The sequence below is a fragment of the Hakea prostrata genome, chromosome 5 (assembly GCF_041222555.1).
Source record: "Hakea prostrata isolate BN-2017 chromosome 5, UWA_Hpros_2, whole genome shotgun sequence".
NCBI classification, from domain to species: domain Eukaryota; kingdom Viridiplantae; phylum Streptophyta; class Magnoliopsida; order Proteales; family Proteaceae; genus Hakea; species Hakea prostrata.
Genome location: NC_142604.1, coordinates 2,961,240 through 2,980,644, shown reverse-complemented (window position 1 = coordinate 2,980,644; position 19,405 = coordinate 2,961,240). Strand labels below are relative to the sequence as shown.

Sequence of the window (19,405 nt, the reverse complement as noted above, 5' to 3'; positions counted from 1 at the left end):
CAACAAATTATTGTTCAATGTGATGTTCAAATTTCATATGTTTAGCTGCAAGAATAATCACTTGATACTACAAAAAACACAAGGGCAGCAATATTTGACTTGACAACAAAAAAGCAAACCAAACTGTATACTGTTAACCAATCATTATTTCACCGAAGGGTGGCTCACCGGATCAAACTAAACTATGGAAAAAGTTGATACTATCATTTTTAATTCATATAAATAGCTCCTAAAGCCAGAACCCTCAGTAAACAAATACTTCATTACCAAAATACTAAACATCGCCTTTAACTAAGCATAAAGGCCTTGTCCAATCATTGGTAAATTCCAACAAGAGAAAAGAACACAGAAGAAATCATTTATGGATCTAGAAAGGAGACCTGCTTCTGGAAAGTTTTGTTCCATACATGAATTACAATCTTATTTGTTAGTTTCAAGCCAGCTAAGTATCCCCTTCTCAGCTTCAGAGAGCTGCTCATTGGTCTTCCCTCCGGCAGACCCTTGAGAGAATTCAAAATAATCCTTGTAGTTGCGCTTGTAATAATCATCCAGCCTCTAGAGCAAATGGAACATGAGACAAAGACAAGCAATTACTCTGACAGTAATGGTGCTACTAATGATAACTAGTACAAGTCCTTAATTATAATGATAATGATATTGCTGACAATGATAAGTCCATTCACTCATCAAACTGAGAACTAGGTTTGATTAGCTCCCTATTGTGGGATGTGTATTACAAACTAACATGAGGTTTGAAAAGAAAACTAATTACTAGTTTCTCGAGTCCAATGGCTGATTTTGGCAAATAAAAAAACAGAATAATTAACTGCTCTGTGGTGTGCTCTCACCTCTTTGTCATTTTTGGACTTGTTCATCTCTGATTTCTTCAGATATTCTGAGAAATTTCAAAACGGAAAACAGGGTACCCAATAAGGAGGATTTATGCGCTTTTTTTCTTTCCCACACGGGAAGCATATATGGTGGAATGAGTGAAATGATCAATGAAGACGAATCGTGAGTGAGAATACCAACTTTGAAGAAGTGCAGTCTTGGAGTCGTTACTCTGGAGTTGAGAAGTCGCAGCAGCCGTTAACGATGAAGATCGTGTAAGTAGCAGTACAACCGAAGATCCTAAGAGGAGTCCTCGCCGTCCTCTTGCTGTTGCCGGCCTCCCTATGACCGACTCGGACTTGAGGAGGCTTCTTGTCTCTTTGCTTCCTTGCCGCCGCCATCCATTTCCTACAACTACGGAGGACAAACCAACCTCACCGCCAGTGACGACCATTCCGCCCAACTCGACAGTCATTCTCTCAAAAAAAAATTTATCTTGCTCGATCACCTTCCAATTTCAGACCACCCAACCTGAACTTATCAGACGCACACTCTCTCTGCTCACAAACAGCAAGCACAGAGCACCACAGCCACAAGTTAAGTGAAAGATGTCAAGATAGACACCTGAGAGAGCCCACACAGGTGGGGCGGGATAAGGTGTGGTTTGCGTGGTTGGTGGTAAATTGGGGTTTTTTTTTTGGGGGGGGGGGGGGGGGAGAGAAAGGGGATATATCAAGATTAGCAAAGGAACGCCTAATCGGCCCATCGTACAGGAAAATTGCGTTTCGCCAACGAATCCAGCTTTGAGGACACAACTCGTCTCATCGTCCAAGAAACTCAGGCAACTGATGGACAGGTGAGACTTCTCTGGAAGAAGAGGAATTGGATATATCCATCCGTCTCCTTAAATGGTACAACTCTTGGAACTCCGGCTAAGCTTTTTGGCCAATCTTCTTTGCTTCAATTTGTTTTTCTGTGGCAGAGAGGGCTCTCCTGCACGATTCCAGAAGCACGCAACAAGGATTTGACGACAGCAATAGATAAATAAATAGATAGATTTAAATGCCACCCAAAGCAAAGCAGAGCAACGATGAAGAATAGAAAAGTGAAGAATTAATGAAGAAACGGAATGGATACCTTGACGGTCTCTATTCCCTACAACAACTCCCTCCGCCGCAGGGTTAACATCACGGATGACGGTTTCAGGCAAAGACTGTTCTTCTGGTAGAGGTCCAAGAGTAAAGGAAGATTCATCTCGGACAACATCGAAGTCAAGAGGGAATTCTTGCGTTTGGGGCAACATCGGCCCAATAATACTGCGGCGGCTGGAACTGGAAGCAGCTTGCTTCAGTTTCCTCCGCCGAAGTCGTTTCCTCTTGGACCTGGTGAGGCTCCGATCCATGCGCGCACTAGCAGATTCACTAGAGGAGGAGGGTTCCTCTTCGTCGTCCGCTTCCTCTTCTCCCTCTGAAACATCACACACAGCATGAGGCACGGCGCTGGCCAAAGTCGGGTTTTTTAGAACCGCCTGTGTTGTGTCGTGAACCGGAAACATATAACACAATCAAGATTTTGGATTTAGCTACTGATACTGAAAATATATCTGCATCTACCACGCACAAAAAAGCAAATCAAGAAAAGGGTTTCACTGCACGATTAGAAATTTACTCGTTTCGAGCATCTTTCGAGCGCTAATGTTTTCTAATTGCGGAAACCCTAGAAATCAAGTTTTGAAGTAAAAACACAGGGAGAGGGCAAAAACATCCTTACTTCTGGTTCATTTTCTTCTTCCTCTTGGCGTTGGGAATGGTTTGCCTTTGCCCTTGGGGGATAAAAGATGTTCAGGAAAGCTCCGTATGACTTTCGCCTCTTTTCTTCCATCGCAGATGGGCACTCCTTCTATCGGAATCAAATAGATTCTGCAACTCCCATATACCTTCTTAAAATTGAGTTCACACACATCACATGCGATCTCAAAAGGGTCGCCTGACTTTCAAGAACTTGTAATAATCGGTGTATCTGTGTGGGACTAAACCCACATACCCAGCCCACACAACATCCCAAAGCACGCCGCATACGACGAAGCAATTTAACCCCTCAAAAGCTTACCGAAATTCTTGAATGTATAGGATTCTTTGGTATATGTATGGGGGATGCTAAGGCACCAAGAATGCCTTCAGGAACTCCTTCCCCTATAGGCGAGGTTCCTGCTTTAAAACCTTTTGAGTCTCCAAATTCAGACTATCGGGTTTGATTAACACTGGTTGATGGATTGATTTATTATCTAATTAGATTGCCACTAGAATGGAAGTATGAGAGGCTTCAGAGTTTTCCTTTCTGTGCTTATTAATTATTCACCACAGAGCAAACAATTAGCGTAGAATAGGAGAGAGTGGGGAAATAGCTCATTGGGCGAGCTGTTGTACATAAAGAGGGCGTTCGTTGCATTCGACTACTTGTGACAGTTTTAACATCTTTGTCAATACCTGGTGTCTAGTTCAAATCCCCCAACACTCTGCTCTCTGCTCTCTCTTTTATACAGAAATACCATCACGCCAATTTAGTGGCATACAAGGCATACAACAGGCCTGAATTGAATGTCCCTCCGTCACCAATTTTATTTGGGGTGCAATAAATCTGCTGCTCTGGAACCAAATGTGGTTAAAGAGGTTCTTCAGAAATCCACCGCTTGAACATAGCAAACACTTCCTTAGGCTTGAACTCCGGAGCTGTGTGCCCTGCTCCCTGCAATAGAAAAAAGCTGGATAAGACTAGCCTTTGTCAAACTCAAAACTATTTCCCTTCATTCCTGCTTCTTTAAGGCAAACACTGAAGATATATATATATATATATATATATATATAACCACTTAGTTGAACAGAGAATTTATCTTGCCTTCACAGTAGCAAACGTCATGCGGTTGGAGTAAGTCTTGGTATATCTACACCAAAACCAAGCAAACACAAAATTTGACATTAGTTACTAGTTACTACTCATCACTCCTGAGGAGCCAGATTTTCCACACAACTCCATTACAGAATCAAAACAAGTACTACTACTACTACTAGTAGATGCAACTGAAAGACCAACCCGCCTATTTGGCCATCAACAACCCATGGTCTCCATTCATCAATGATTGAGTAGTTCAGAGAGTTTATCCACGCTTCTGTAGCCACGAATGGCACCATCATATCATGATCGCCACTTTATTTCCAAAATCAAGGGTACATTAGTGTACTTGGATGTTACAATGACAAATAGCAATGCATACAAGAGTCAACAGCTTGAGTTATCACCTGTACACTAAAGATCGATAACCTTTTCTACTGAGACTCATATGATACGGAATGCTGCTTTGGACATCGTATGAGTATGGAAGGTCACGGTGACACCTTAGCCATCTCCCAATGGTTCCCTGTGTTCATCAATACAGACCCTTGTGGGAGCATTGTTTGTAAGTTGTATTAGTGTATATCCAATAGTTCAACGATATTCAAATACCTTACGCATGTGGAGAGCATTAAGGACGCTATCGTCATTCGTCCAGTATTGTGATAGATAATATGCATAGCTCTATGAAGTGATGATGATACAAGGAAAATTAATTACCCATGTAAGGATTAAATACAAGTGTCAACATATGAGACTCTGAAGCATAAATCAACCAAGTTGTAGACATCAAGAACGAAGATAGATTTACCCTGCAGCCAACTATAGAATTAGAAGGCTGTGGATCGAAGAACTCCTTATGATGCAGCCCAAGAGACCTTCTATCTCCAACTCCCTCTTCGGGTTTTGGGGAGTCATAAGGACAAAATGGCTCCAAAATGTGTGCGGTGTTTAATCCTGAAATACACTGCAATAGCAAGCTTGTTAACTTGTCTTCTCCTGCTTTCCCATAAAAAAAATATTAGATGAGAAAAAGCTATCGAGCAACAAAACCCCACACCACACACCTTATGGAATGACTCTAGATCCTTCAAACATTTTACATTGTTCGGATCTACTTCTGTGTAGTTCTCTCCACAACTTCTCTTCAATGACTGAGGAAAACCATGGAGTAAATATTTCTTTCATGTTTCTATTTGTGTTCGAGTAACCATGATTGGTTACCACAACACAAGAAAGGATAGGACTTGTGAGGAATTCAGTCACCTCATAAAGTTCTGATGATATAAGACCCATTCCATGAGCAAATGGCACTCGTTTGTTGTTATCAAGAACAGGGTCTGTTCCTGGGTTGCCAAGTATATATCCCTGGAAAAGTTTCCGAGCAATGATCCATTAATTAATGACCCTAGTCCAGAGATGTTAACCATCAAGCTTGCATGGATAAATACCATCAAATATTATGCAAAACTAACCTTGATATTGATAAGCAGTTCACTACCAGCTTCATTGCCTGCCAGTAACAGCATTAGAACTTAAGAAATTATCGTAATATGAGAATGACAACCTTTTTGATATATGTATTGTGCCATCAAAAGAATATGCACTTGCTTTCTGTCTCTGCAGAAAGGAGAAGAGCTAAAGCCCAATCAAGCAGTGTGGCTGAAGGATTAGCCATAATCCAGGGTGTAACCTTCGCAAGCTCCAATAAGATTCAAAATCTCTCACCATTGAAGCCAGGGAAGTTGTTTAGGCAATGAAATTATGTAGTCTTGTATTCAGAAATGTCATCTCAGACATATTATCAAACTTGTCCTACTCTGGTTTAAACTTTAAGACTGCAGTATCAACCCAGAACACATGCCATATTATACCAAAGGAAGCCTAAGTTAGTCATAGAAATTTTAAATTGCCCTCAAATCAAAACTTTTCAATTGTCCATGTTAAGTATGTAATAGACACCTATTAAGGACAAAGTGAGGAATGAAGCAGTTATTGGACAGGAAACTTTCATGACTTTGCTTCTAGTATGTAATGCAATGAGATGGTAAACTAGCGAGAGAGAAGAGTTGATTTCCTTTTGCCTTCTTTTTTTTTTTTTTTTAAATTTATTTATTGGGGGGGGGGGGGGGGTGGCATGGGGTGGGAGGAGAAGAACAGAGTAATACCATCAGATATAACTTCAGTAACAAGCGGAACGGTCTTGCCAGAATATGAGTCTCCAGCAACATAGAATGGATTCTCAACGAACTCTGGGTGGCCAATCATCCACTGCCAATGAAAATTTTTAGGAAATTATAACCCATCATCATTAATTATACAGTTGGAACTTCGGATTGATGTGAAATCGTCTGATTCACCCTGTGCCCTACTAAGAACAGATGGATTTGGAGGCTGGCCAAGCACTGCGGTGCATGGAGCAAGGCCTTATCTTTCTGATCTGGTTGATATGTTGAATTCGGGGTATCATGGATTTCACGTATGTACTGACTTTCCAAATGCCAAACCATCAGTTAGCTCAACTGCGAATGGGTAGGAGAGTAGAGAGTGTAGCTCCAAATCTATTAGAGAGTAGAGACCATATCGTTGGTATGTAATCTCATAGGTTTTTCATATGATGTATTGTTATATTATTCGGAAATAAATACCCTCTGATCTCACATTGAGGTTATGGTTTTGAGTCAATTCAATAGAATCTCAGATTGTGTGTGGAAAAGACGAGGTCAAAACAAAAATAAGCTTAATACACACCTTAGTAAGGAATTGGTAAAGGTATTCCGACGATTTGAAGTCTCCAGTCTGATATCCATGGGAGCTTTTGGAATAGGAGAATCCGGCCCCTACAGGTGAGTCTACATATATTATGTTGGCTGCCTAATATCATTAATAAGTGTTAATTAGAAGCAACACTACAAAGAGTCAAATACCGAGGATATCAAAATGGGAGTTAAAAACATCTCATAACTGCACCTTACTACTACTACTACTATGATGTTATGATTCAGATATAAATATGTCCGAGTTCCAATACGGTTTTACATATTTCAACATCAGGTGTTCACAATCACTACCTTTGTCCAGGAATGTGCATTCCAACCGAGACTGGGTAGGCTGCCGTTGTACTCCTCAGCTACCAAAAGAAGCGGACCTGTAAAAATTTTCCATCCTCAATTAGATTAAACAACTCACACATGAGTGAAACCGGAAAATCTCTTTCTCCAACGGTACAGTCTCGATTTCAGTCATCACTAATTCGATCAACATACCCAACCACCAAACAAAGGAGTTACATAAATCAAGACAAGAAATGCTAACCTTTAAGTTATGAACGAAAAAGGGAAACAAATATACCGTAAGATTTTGATGTAAGTATGTATATATAAGTTAGAACCAAACCAATCTCAAAAAGAAGTGCAGACAGAGCGGAGCAACCAGGGCCGCCTGTGAGCCAGAGCAGAAGAGGGTCTTCCTCTGGATTCTTCTGCGACCTTATAAAATAGTAAAATAACTGCACGTCCTCCGTTTCCCCTACACCCACATACCTGAAAATTTTGGAAGCTTTAAATAGAGGCCGAAGAATGTATATATATACTTGCTCGCCAGAACAATAGTAACATACCCAGTTTCCAATTCAAAGGGTAGAGGGCCCTGAAACCCAGGAAGATATCTCACAGTGGCTGAGAAGGAGATGGGCAGTACAGACAACCAGACCTGTATCTGTATAAGCAAATAGAACAAGTTTTTCCCTCCTCCCATTCTTTCTCTTTTTCTCCGGCCCCCTCGGTTGTCCCTTTGCTACAGCCAGAGAGAAAGAGAGCTAGCTGAGCGATGAAGACAGTTTTGAGAAGGATGTAGGAACTGGGTTTTGCTAAAGGTAAAGCATTGACTACCACAATTTAATTAATTGCTAAGAGGATGATCGGCTAGAAGAAGAGGAAATACGAAGGCAGCACCGAATACTAACTAAGCGTCTGAGAGTTGCCGTCTGTCTGTCTTCAGATAGTACTGACAGTTGTTGTTTCGAAGTTTATCTGGTCTCCAGTTTTCTTACGTAGAACGATTCCGAATTGAAGTGGTGATTTTCTTGTTTGCTTTGTCATCAACATCATTCATAATTAAAGCATGCGGGGCAGGGATTACCATATCCTGTCCTGTTGATGATAGCTAGCTAATGCTGTAAGTTTACTAATGGGTTTGAATAAACTAACAGCATTTTTGTTATGTTTTTTCTTTGTGTTTTGGGGCAATGACTTTGGGATTGAGCGTTGTTCATGTTGTTTGCTTTGTCATCAACTGATCAACATCATGGTGATATCGCTCCTGGTGATTGTGAAATATAACTAATATACATTTGATCGAGAACGGAGCATTTTAACATTTACGACTACCAAGCGCTTTCGATAATATTGGCTGGCCAGCCGGCCTCAAAATTAAATCTTTCTAATCGAAAAGGAGCAATCAATCGAAGCGACGGAGATGTTTACCAGAAAAGCGCGACAAGGACACAGAGGAGGAAGATCCCGGTTCCCACCCCAGTGACGGAGCACTCCACGTGTCTGGCTACCCACAACCAACCCAAACCGTCCACGTATACGAGATCCAGCGTCAGTTCGAACTTACGTGTTGAGTTTCTGGCCAGGTGCAAGTGCAAGTGCAACATTTCGGCCCAATTCAGCGAATTGGCAAATTTCCACGAAAATTCTGACCAAAATTTGTCAAAAGTATTTCAAGTCTGACGCAAGGCCATATCACATGCTGTACCTGTACATACCTCAAATGGTTGACAAAGCACTTGTTTTGTGTCAACACTCAATACACATACATGGGGTTTGTCTTTTCATTTTAAGTAATAAATAATAAAGAACTAAAGAACTGTCTCGAATAGTCGAACGGAAGATACACTTCTTCTTTTATGGGTAGACAAATTTTTTCTTTTTTAATTATTATTACTGTTCAAAAGATAAATTATAGGATAGTTTTCATCTACGCTTTCTGAAATTTGGTCTATGTCATTTTTAGTCCAAAAAAACTGAAATTTTGCATTTACCTTTCTTTAATATAGAAAAAGTGAATTTAAGGACAAATTATCACTTCTACTACCAATTTATCTTATTATTATTATTTTTTAATTTAATTTTTTTAACATACACACCCCAATTGCCATGGAACTTTTGGCTTTTCTTTTAGTCCAAAAATTACAAAAAAGTTATAGAATTCAAATAAATTTTAAATTAAGATCAAAATATCCTTATATATTAAAATAACTCAAGTGCCCTTTAGCTTAAATCATATTTGTAAAGTAGAATATTAGCTGAGATGGACGAAGAGATTCTCCCTTCACCCATCTTCTTTGTCTCCCATTTGCTCAACTCAACCAATGTGTAAACACCCATATCCATTTAAGATTAATCTTTACAAATAAGACATATAAGGGTATTTTAGTCATATTTTAAAATTTATTTCAATTCTAAAACTTTTCTATAATTTTGGACTAAAAGAGGAATAAAGAGTTTCATAGCAAGTGAAAGTGTATATGTAAAACTTTAAATTAAAAAAAAATAATAAATAAATTAGTCATAAAAGTGATAATTTGTCCTTAAATTGACTTTTCCTATAGTATCAACCAGGCAGATGCAAAGTTTCAGTTTTTTTGGATTAAAAATAACATAGACCGAATCTCAAGGGTTGAGATAAAAATTATCCTAAGTTATATTATCCTTTCCAACCTAACAACATAACTATTATTTTTCAACTAAATCCTTTATTTCTCACAAAAAAAAGCATAACTATTATAACTTGATGTCTTTAATATTTTATATTTTATTCGTCAGAGTTAAAGTTTGAAATTTAAAAAATTAACAACTTCGCTATTTATTTTAGTAAAAAAATATATCAAGAAAAAAATTATAAAAATAAAAACACAAATCCAAAAAATTAACTTTATCAAATAATAATCAATAAAAAGGATTCTACCATAACTACATTTTATCAATAATTAGACCGACTCGAATACCCAAAACGGATCTGGATGCGAAGATTTTTGTTATCCATTTACACCCCAACTTTTATGCTTGTTGTTTTTACCTTTAAAAATAAATAAATAAATAAATAAATAAATAAAAACTTTTATGCTTGTCGCATCTAATACGGATCCTCAATCCATGTTTCAACTTTCAAACCAAAAAGACCGGATCTGGTTTTAAAAAAAAAAAAACAGGGGGCATAAGCGAAGATTTTTGTTATCCATTTACACCCCAACACCGAAATAACGATTTGTAATGATTTATCGCCCCGCTTGGTTTGTTTCCTTTCCGTACGGGCAAAGAAATCAAAAACATTTCGAAAAAAAAAAACTTTTATGTTTAATTTCTTGTTCCGTTTTTGGTATTTGAACCTGGGATGGATGTCGCATCTAATACCGATCCTCAATCCATGTTTCAACTTTCAAAACAAAAAGACCATTGGTTTTTTCCAAAAATAAAACATAAAAAGAACAGCAAAAAACGTGAGAATGATTTCAGCCTTCACTATTTATATAAAAACACAAAAACCGAGAAACTTAAACGTAAATATGACTTTTTGAAATATTATTCTATACATATTTTAAACACATGACTGGCGATTTGACATTTTGGAGGAAATTTTATAGTAATTTGGGCGAAAAAAAGTTGCTTCCATCGGCAAAGTCCTGCTATAGGCAAAAAGTTGCTTCCATCTGGCAAAGTGTATTTTTTTTCTTTGGTTTTTTGGTCATTGGCTTAAAAGGTTGAGTTTGCCGTAAATAACAACATCGGCCAGTGAAGAAAAAAGGATGTAAAACAAAAAACGTTCAAAAACGGTAGCTGCACTGTTCAACACCTCCCCCCAAAACTCTTCTGTCCTTGTGAATTTGCACCGTACACTGCATAGTAGATCTCTTCATGTCAAACCCGCAAAACAAACTCCATTAATTGTAGTAGACCAGACGTCAGATAAGATTACGAGTAGTTTACTTCTTGTACACTGGAGAGAAGAAATGGAGGAAACCACTAATCAGCCAATTATAGGTGGAGGCGCAGCTGAACTTCTTCAATCTTCACTGTCTTCATTGCAATGCAGTCTTCACCTATGAATCCATTGCCATTTCATTGGCACAAGCAGCAGAACTATAAGTAATTGCACCATCTTTCATGTCCTTTTCCATGACCTCATCATCCCTTTTCTCATCCTCTACTTCTCAACCTTCCGTCTCTGGCAGAGATTTTAAATTTCATCATTCATAATTCTAAAATAAAAACCACGATATAACAGCAAACAGTGAGAAGAAAAGTCTTCAAATCTCAAATTAGAATACAGGCTATACAGCAGAAGATAAAATAAGTCAAAACCTCCCTCTTCGATGATTCCTAACACTCTCCTCCTAGTCTGCCTCAGAAAGCAGTACAAGATCTTGCAACGTATATTTCTTTCCTTTTCCCAATGAATTTGCAACAACATTTTCAGTAAGTTCTAGGTTGATCCTTCAAACCAGTATATCATAAAAAATGGAACCATAATACAGTATAGCACAAGAGCATACCTTTGCTACCACAGCTTCGTCCTTCCCCATATGTGCAAAAATATTTGTGTAAAGTTTTGCATCTCTCTTGTTGCTCTCAGCCTGAAGCTGCTTCAATGTCTTCTGAACTTTTTTGACATCCCTGCAAAAGAAACGGTTCAATGTTTTCATTCTTTAATGAACTCCAAATAAATGTCCACTACATAGTAACAATATTATTTACTCTAAAATTTGGGTGTACCTGTTCCCAGGATCAATCTCTAGGGCTTTCTTGATGTCCAATTCCGCCAACAACAGATCAGCTGTTTCCATGTAAGCTTGTGCCCGCCTGTATAAGGCCTTTTCATTAAGGAACTCAATATCTAATACCTGAAGGAGATTGACACAGAGAAGATTCAGAGTGATAATGGCCAAGTATATAATATAACAGGGAGTATGAATCAGACTTAATCCACACAGCTCAAATTCACAAAACTCATGAAAGCCATACACCAACTGTTCAGGGTAGGCATGTGAAGCCCAAATGTCATTTTAAATTTTGATTTGCTGAAGGTATCAGAAGGAAAATGGACGCCAACCTAATAAAATCCTCGACTGAGCTCAATACCGGCACCCAACAAAAGCTATTCTGAAAGTAGGATAAGATAATAGCACATATTCCATAACAATGACTTCATATCTAGCAAATATAACCATATCAAGGGTTAAAATTGTGTCACATAAATGATCAGCTTTAAATTGTGTCACATAAATGATCAGCTTTAAATTGTGTCACATAAATGATCAGCTTTAAGAACTTGTTTGGTTTGCACCTGTCATGGATGATTTTACCAGATATGTTCAAGATAAGATTCCTTAGTATAGATACATGCTTTTTGTAGTTGATATTGTTTTGGTGGATGAGATAACAGCAAGGACTGATTCTTCATTAAGAGTTATGGAGATCAAAGTTGGAAACAAAAAGTTTTTTAAGTAGAACGGAGACAGTATATGCTACATAATTAAGGTAACACAGAGAAGGATGATGAATTGGTGAAAATTAGTGATAGGGAGATTTCACTAAGTGACTATTTATGGTATCTGGACTTAAATCATAAATAAAGGACTAGATATACAAGGTGATGTTTCACATGGAATTAAAATGAACGTATGCAGTGAAAGGTTCTATAGATTCTAGGAACTAGAAGAGTCAGGGTTAGACGTAAATGACCTTGGAAGACATTCGGTGCCACCTATAAATGGATGGTTGGCAACTTCTTCCATTTCTTCACCATTGTACAAAAGTTATTCATAATCTATTTCTCACATCTACAACAATTAATGGAATATGTGGTTGTATTGTTCGTTTGTCTGTTATATATAGCCACTTGTAATTTTAATGCAAATACTAGGTAAAGGACAACTGGTTTCTAAAAGAGTCGGATGGCTAGAAGGCCCACTTAAGTATCGTCCATCAAGACTGGTTAGAACCATCAGTTCGCCAAGATGTCCACTGGGGAGATGTTAATAATAAATGCGTAAAATTTTAGTAAATCACGGGAGGTTCAGAGAAAATTCTTAATAATCAAAGAGATAAGATCAGAAATGTTCAAAGATATTGTCCAAAGCCATGCCCAAGAAGCTCCTTTTGGGCCGCTTCAGTGCGTCTTTTTACCTTCGAACACAACCTTATCACTGCATGGAAATCATTTAGTTTAAGGCAGCATGCAGCATGATTCAACCAGCAAGATACTCTTAAAGCCTTGATGAGCTTCTGTTCATCATCCACAAAGGTAAAATCCTCACTAATATAATCTGCAGCCTGAGAAGAAAAAACAAGATCTAATTAAAATTTTCAGAATTTTTTCAGTTCATTTTAAGTGGAAGGAAGCCAAACGAATAATATGATTTAACTGGAATTTCAGAAAATTTTATACAAGTGCAGAAAGAAAACAAAACAATATTGTTTGACTTTTTAAAGACAAATTTAGGTCAACTTTTGGTATCTTCGCAACTATTTAACCAGGTTACTTTTCTTATGAGATACCTCCATGTTTCCTTTTTTTTTAAGGAAATTTAAATGAATACAACAAAAAAAGAACTATACAGCCTTATCCCTACTTAGTAGGGTCAGCTACATGGATGCTGGAAATAACATAAAGGGGGCCACACAACACCAACATAGACTACATGGATGTCAAAGGAAAAGCAGGTCAAAAAAGGGCATACAGAACACAAGCTCGTCTTGGCTACAAAACACTTCCGACTGCCCAGCATTTAGCTACAGGCCTTGAAATGGAGAGTAACACACAAAACTAATCTTCAAAGTTCAACTAAATGGGATTGACAGCATGGATCTTTGATCCTTGATCAGTTCTAATCGAGTCATACTACAAACAAGGCCTAAGCTACACATGTCTTTCTTCACTACTTTTTTCCTAGGTTACTTTTAGGCCTGCCCTTAGCTCTTTTGGTTCCCTCTACGTTAATCATGTACCAGAGCTACTGCTCACCCAGCTCTAATGTGATCATTCCTTATCTTATGATTTCTACTTCCCAACACATCCATCTCAACATCCCAACACTGCAACCCCAAGTTTATTTTTATGGCACTTCTTCACTGCCCAACATTCTGCCTCGTACAACATAGCTTGTCTAATTAGAGTCCTATAATGGATGCTTTCATTATAATATAATTGATTAAAACTTCCTACTCAAGGAGTGATTAACTAGGTAAAAAGCGAAGCCGAGTAATCACCTGCACATTGCATTTCTAACAATTGTGCTAACCAGCTCCAGATTATATTTTATTGAATTTTCAGTAGTTCAACTTTCTTCTTTACTAGTAACAAACTTCCAGCCAATAAAAAATTAATCCATTATTGCAAGGCAGCCAGTGTGGTTCTATTAAGTGGTTTGCTGAAGGAGCGAGGACTGCTAAATCAACCTATGAAAGAAAAATATGCAATTTAAAAGTTCACACCTCATCCAACAAAGAAAAGAAGGGGGAGCCATGGCAGACCTTTGGCTCCCTGTTGCTTTTTCTAATTAACATCTTCAACAAATTGGAAACTTCAGCAAAGTATTTTTTAAGCTCAGGAAATAAAGTTCATTCCCCCTTTCTTAATTTACTCCATAAGTAGAGGTTTGGCATCAGGTATCACCATCTCCATGTACTCAGATTTTGAAGTTTCATCTTCAAAAGTTTCCTCAATAAAAGCATACAAACATCCATACATACAGATTCACATGATTTTCAACCCCAAAAAAAATGACAAGAAAAGAGAAAACATTAGCTATGTTCTACACAAGCATGAATTCATGGGCCTTTGTCCACCATGAGGCATACTGCCAGATGCTTGGATTTGGGGGACACTTTGAACACATTATCTTCTTATTCAATTGATAAGTTTCAGATGAATCAAATTTCAGTAAACTGCAACTAAGACTATAGAAATGGTCAGGAAGACATCAAGGAAAAAGGCAGGCCATACATCTGACATTGGTGGATAGGCCACCACTGACATCTGCCCAATTCATAGAATTCCTATCAATCAGTCAGTTGAAGGGCTACATCATCCTCACACATGGCTGAAATCAACTAAAAAACATGCAGAGCAGCCAAAATAAGCTCTACTTGGACCAACTATAAAACATAAATTTCCGAAATCAGAGATGTGCAAGGATAGTTGTTGTAGATTCTAACCATCTTTTCTAAATAAAGCTCCCCAGATTGGCCACATGTACAGGTAAGTTCCCCCTTTAGCTGTGTGGCATACCATATATTGGACTTCCCCAGTATTTTTAGCTATAAATTTTTTGCCTCTGATATGGGAGTAGCAATTTTTTTGGCTGACACTACATGAAAATTGGCTAAAGACGTATGAAGAATCTTATTTGAGGATGAAAGGTTATTAGAACAGTTACACAATTTGAACTACAATAGGAAACTATTGCATCATAGAAAAAATGCAAACTACATTAATTAGACAATCAGGTTTGAAAACTTTAAATATTAGTAATACATTAACTGACAAGGTATGATACTTCACCTTAAATGGGTATTTCAATTTCAGTATTTATCATTTGAAAATGAGTAGTTCAGATAGAATCAAACTTTCGATTGACCGGGGTACTCGGGATCCCATGGATGAAGACATGGTCTCTATGGACCCCATTGAATTTCATTCAGAGGAGGAACCTTATAGAGAGCATATCAATTTTCTTTTTTTTAGGGGGGGGGGGGAGGGCTCTTACAGTTCGGGTAATCCTTCTCGTTTTGCTGGAAACCAAGAAATTCAAGATAGTAGCAACTCAGCTACAAATTTTCTACAAGAAATTTCACCATATATAATTTAGTCAACCATTGCATTACCTTCTCATATCTTTTTTCTGCTCTTTGATACTTCCCACTTTTAAACAGTATGTTACCCTCCTCTTTCTTCTTTCCAGCTGCCTCAATTTTCTCAGCGTTATTCAACTCCCAAGGTGATTTCTCCTGTAACAGTACATTATTAGCAAGAGAAGGCATAACATATCCATGAATTCATTCCCAATCTTTTTGGAAGTCTATTACAAGATGTAATAGCAAAAATGATGACATTACACATTTTAGAAATTGATGTTACGAGTTCCATTGCGCCAGTACAGTTTTGGAGACTTTTCAACAACTGAATAGTGGGATCTACTGTTGTTCAAGATCAAGGCTACAACTCAAATCATACAAAAGCTTCAGCAAAGCAGTACCTTGATGAAGTCTAGCATTTCTAATTCATAAAATACAGTTGAAGATGGAGGAACAACAGCAAGGTCCCGTTTAACTTCAACACTTCCAAATCCATATTCAGGATTTATTGTCACAATGCACAGTTCACCCTTCTTCATTGTTGCTGCTGCCCTGTCTAACCCAGCAATCACTTGTTCTGCAACCAAACAAACAAATCATCAAGGCAAAAAGGCACCTCAACTCTAAGACCATTTTCCTGCAAGATAAATTGATCTTACATACTCAATTAAATATAAAGAATAAATATAACATCAAGATGAGCTAACCTTCATCAATTACAAATTCTAATGGCTCCAATCCATCCAAGCCCTTTCTCTCAAATATGGTGCCATCTCCCATCCTAGCTGTATACCTGACTGCATATGGTTTTGGGTTTATTTTAGGTTCACGTGTTGTTTTGGTTTTTTTTTTTTTTTTGGGTGTGGGGGGGGGGGGGCATTGATAATGATGTAATTCAGTTAGAAAACATGCAAAAGCCAATTAAACATCATTGGAGTGCTATATGTAGAAATACAGTGTCTCCACTGATACACTTCCTCACATGGCAAAGTCCAAGTAGATCTCCCTGACAACTTATAAGCATCTATTTCAGACAGCTAATAATGTCATGAGCAATCAATTGGATATAGGGCAACATAACAGTTCCACATTCCTAATAATAAAAAAGTTCTCTCTCCCTTGCTCTGATAGGGAGGACAAATTGTTCCATGGAAAATATCACAATTTTTACCCACAATAGTAGGTGTTACTAAGTGCAATGCATGTATACTTGTATACAAATGATTACCAGTCACAGATGCCCCATCGTTTGCTGTGATGGTGCCTTCTCCCTCCTTCAGAATCTTTTTCAAAACCTTGACATCGCCAGTAACATCAACAACAGGTTTGAAAGATAACAACTCAAGATCAATGCTTAACATAGCGTTTGAGGGTATAACAGGAAATTCATCTGTAGCATCTTTCCCCTGCCCTCCAAAGGCATCTGCATTAGTTTGATTAAAAGTAAAAAAAAATTAATACCACCGAAGATGTATTTTGAACCTTCCTGAAATACACTTTCCACAGATCAATAAAAGATAAACACACCATAATTCCATTACATGCATGTAATGTAAAAATTAGGACAAAACTAACAACAAAAGCACCAAGATTAAGTCAGATTAATTGCTAGAAAGCCAAGTCATTAATCCTAATGCTGGTGAACCCACCCCTGCAAAGCAGTATTAAATACTTATTGCTTTTCCTCACTTAGAATCCTTCCAATAGTTTGAATTTTCAGAACATGAGATATGATTTACACTATATTTCCTATCATGATCAGCAGGAGAGAGAATTATGTTGGAGTTGTAACACTTAAGCTGCACAAAACAGATAGCAGTCTGAATCAACAATGGCTCTGAGAAGAAGCCATGACTGAAATCTTCTAGCCTTCTCTTTTTCAATTTGTAAGTCTATTTCCATTCGGGATACCTTGTTTATTTATTGCCTCATAGATTCAGAATATATATAAAGCAAATAAGTAAAGGCCAGATACCTTTCAATATGAATTTTGAACTAGTTAGAACACTAAATATGCCTTTCCACCCTACAAATGTTAAGGATGACAAGCACCTTGATTGAAGATTTGGTACCAGCTAAGTGTAGAAGAAACATATATTCCAACAAATAGTGACAGAAAAATAAGAAAAAAGAACAAAATGGTTAAAACAAACAAAACGTACAAGCTTAATTTTATTTTTAGTCTAAGAAACATCAAATCTGAACTACAAACAACATTTTGAAGTGCAAAACAGAAAATCAGAAAATGACAACATACAGATTGGTTGAACAATTAAATTGGCCTTCTCTCCTCTTTTCATGGTCTTAAGTGCCTTCCACAGTGCTGGACAGAAATGACCTGAAAGAAGCAGATCCATCTGACATCTGCTAAAGAAAAAACTTACAATTGCTTATCCTCTTAAAGTGAAAAAGACTAAGGTGGATGACCTTATAAAACATGACACAGTACCATCATTCACATAAAACTCTATTCCTTCGTTAGGTGTTGTAGCAACAATTGTTCCATCCGTAAGCCTCACCTCATACCTCACTGCATTAAGAAACAAAAGCTCCACCGTAAGCCGTACCAAATAGTACAAATGAAAAGCCCTAGTCAAAACTCTCCACCAGGGGGGGGGGGGAAAGTGAGCCGGTTGATGTATATTTAATCTACACCACACACTGTTGCTAAAAATGTTAAGATTATAAGATAAATCTCCGTTGCAGTACCCATAACCTCATCCAAGTCGCCAGGTTGGTCATTTCTCTCCCCTTTCTTCAAATTTTTTTGATAATTCCGCCATCATTGCAGATGTCGACCACCGTGATCCAGGATATAAGTTCTACCTCGAATTGAATAACAGAATTGGGGGGTACACCCTTGGCACCAGCAGCTCCGAAACCCAAATCAGAAGGTACGGTGAATAATGCCACTTCTCCTTTTTTCATAGTAATAATGCCATGATCGAACCCATACGCAATTTGGCCTTGTAATCACATCGACGAAACCCAGTCAAGGAAAAGTTTAGAAAGCAAAACAAGATAAAGCCGTAATTATCAAAAAATTCAACAGGTTAAAAAATGAAGAACCGGATGCCATGAAAGGTCCATTCCAAAAGAAAGCCGAATAGTACTCAAAACTCACCATGACCAAGCTTGAAGGTGAAAGGGTCCCCTCTCTCTGTGCTGGAATCGAACTTGGTTCCATCAAGTAAAGTACCTACATAATGCACTGGATTCGGAAAATCACAGTTACTTATTTTCCCCGAAAGAGAACTCGCGAGAACAAAAGTTCGGTTTTTTTAGGAGTTTCACGGGTAATAAGGAAAAGTTAAAGAAGCAGAGGAATAAACAGACTCCAAATCTTCGAGTCTGTGCTGCCGGGCATTACCAGTGACTTCGTCGCCGAAGTTCGGTGTTTCCCAGCCATGGCCAAGCTTGAGGAGCTTCTTCTTCAACCCAGAGCTGTTAATTTCCCTCTCCTCTCCCACGTTGAGAGGGGGTGCAGACTCGATCACCTCGCCAGGTTCTTCGTCGAGCTCGTCCTCGTCCTCAACGTTTGAGAGTTGGGTATCTTCGATTACTGCCATGGCGGAAGGTTCGGAATTCTGATCAATGAACGCTCCCTTTTCTCTCTCTATTTATATAGGTGATTATTATTATTATTATTATTATATCTCAAAAGCACCTACGGGGATTCTAATCGAAGCCTCCAGTGTCTCGACATATTTCTTTTATAAAGTAAACTGCGGAATTGTGTCGTCTTAACATTTAAATTCACCGCATATTTAAGGTGTGATTCATTTCTAAGCACTAAAGCTAAGAGTTTAACTGCTATGCTATAA

At 38.0% G+C, this 19,405-nt stretch overlaps 1 protein-coding gene and 1 pseudogene across 4 annotated transcripts; both read right to left on the bottom strand.

Moving 5' to 3' along the window:
• Positions 1–185: 185 nt before the first annotated feature.
• Positions 186–7,655, bottom strand: LOC149014418 (serine carboxypeptidase-like 17). 3 transcript variants are annotated; one of them, XM_089157060.1, is made up of 18 exons: positions 7,340–7,655; positions 7,117–7,262; positions 6,792–6,868; positions 6,472–6,594; positions 5,889–5,991; positions 5,196–5,233; positions 4,987–5,088; positions 4,788–4,874; positions 4,532–4,687; positions 4,333–4,404; positions 4,128–4,246; positions 3,922–4,035; positions 3,727–3,772; positions 2,602–3,576; positions 1,969–2,359; positions 1,033–1,824; positions 849–895; positions 186–555 (listed from the first exon to the last, which is right to left on the bottom strand). In XM_089157060.1, exons 1-14 carry the CDS (start codon positions 7,474–7,476, stop codon positions 3,493–3,495), a joined length of 1,404 nt encoding a protein of 467 aa, XP_089013186.1. In that variant the 5' UTR covers positions 7,477–7,655; the 3' UTR covers positions 186–555; positions 849–895; positions 1,033–1,824; positions 1,969–2,359; positions 2,602–3,492. The 3 variants fall into 3 exon arrangements, with proteins under 3 accessions (XP_089013186.1, XP_089013187.1, XP_089013188.1); XM_089157061.1 differs by having other exon boundaries at positions 1,969–2,298; XM_089157062.1 differs by lacking the exon at positions 849–895.
• Positions 7,656–10,820: 3,165 nt separating this feature from the next.
• LOC149014417 (70 kDa peptidyl-prolyl isomerase-like) lies at positions 10,821–19,180 on the bottom strand (annotated as a pseudogene). The gene is made up of 13 exons (XR_016173642.1): positions 18,952–19,180; positions 18,706–18,792; positions 18,291–18,547; positions 18,031–18,111; positions 17,839–17,919; positions 16,810–17,004; positions 16,289–16,378; positions 15,983–16,158; positions 15,612–15,734; positions 12,912–13,058; positions 11,499–11,626; positions 11,279–11,399; positions 10,821–10,950 (listed from the first exon to the last, which is right to left on the bottom strand). The product of XR_016173642.1 is annotated as a 70 kDa peptidyl-prolyl isomerase-like (transcript).
• Between the last annotated feature and the right edge of the window lie 225 nt (positions 19,181–19,405).

Excerpts from the sequence above, each read along its gene's own strand:
- LOC149014418 (XM_089157060.1), bottom strand. The coding sequence starts at position 7,476 with ATGGGAGGAGGGAAAAACTTGTTCTATTTGCTTATACAGATACAGGTC. Across the intron at positions 6,869-7,116 it reads TGCACTTCTTTTTGAGATTG|GTCCGCTTCTTTTGGTAGCT; the intron begins GTTTGGTTCTAA and ends AAATTTTTACAG. Across the intron at positions 4,688-4,787 it reads ATCTAGAGTCATTCCATAAG|TGTATTTCAGGATTAAACAC; the intron begins GTGTGTGGTGTG and ends TTGCTATTGCAG.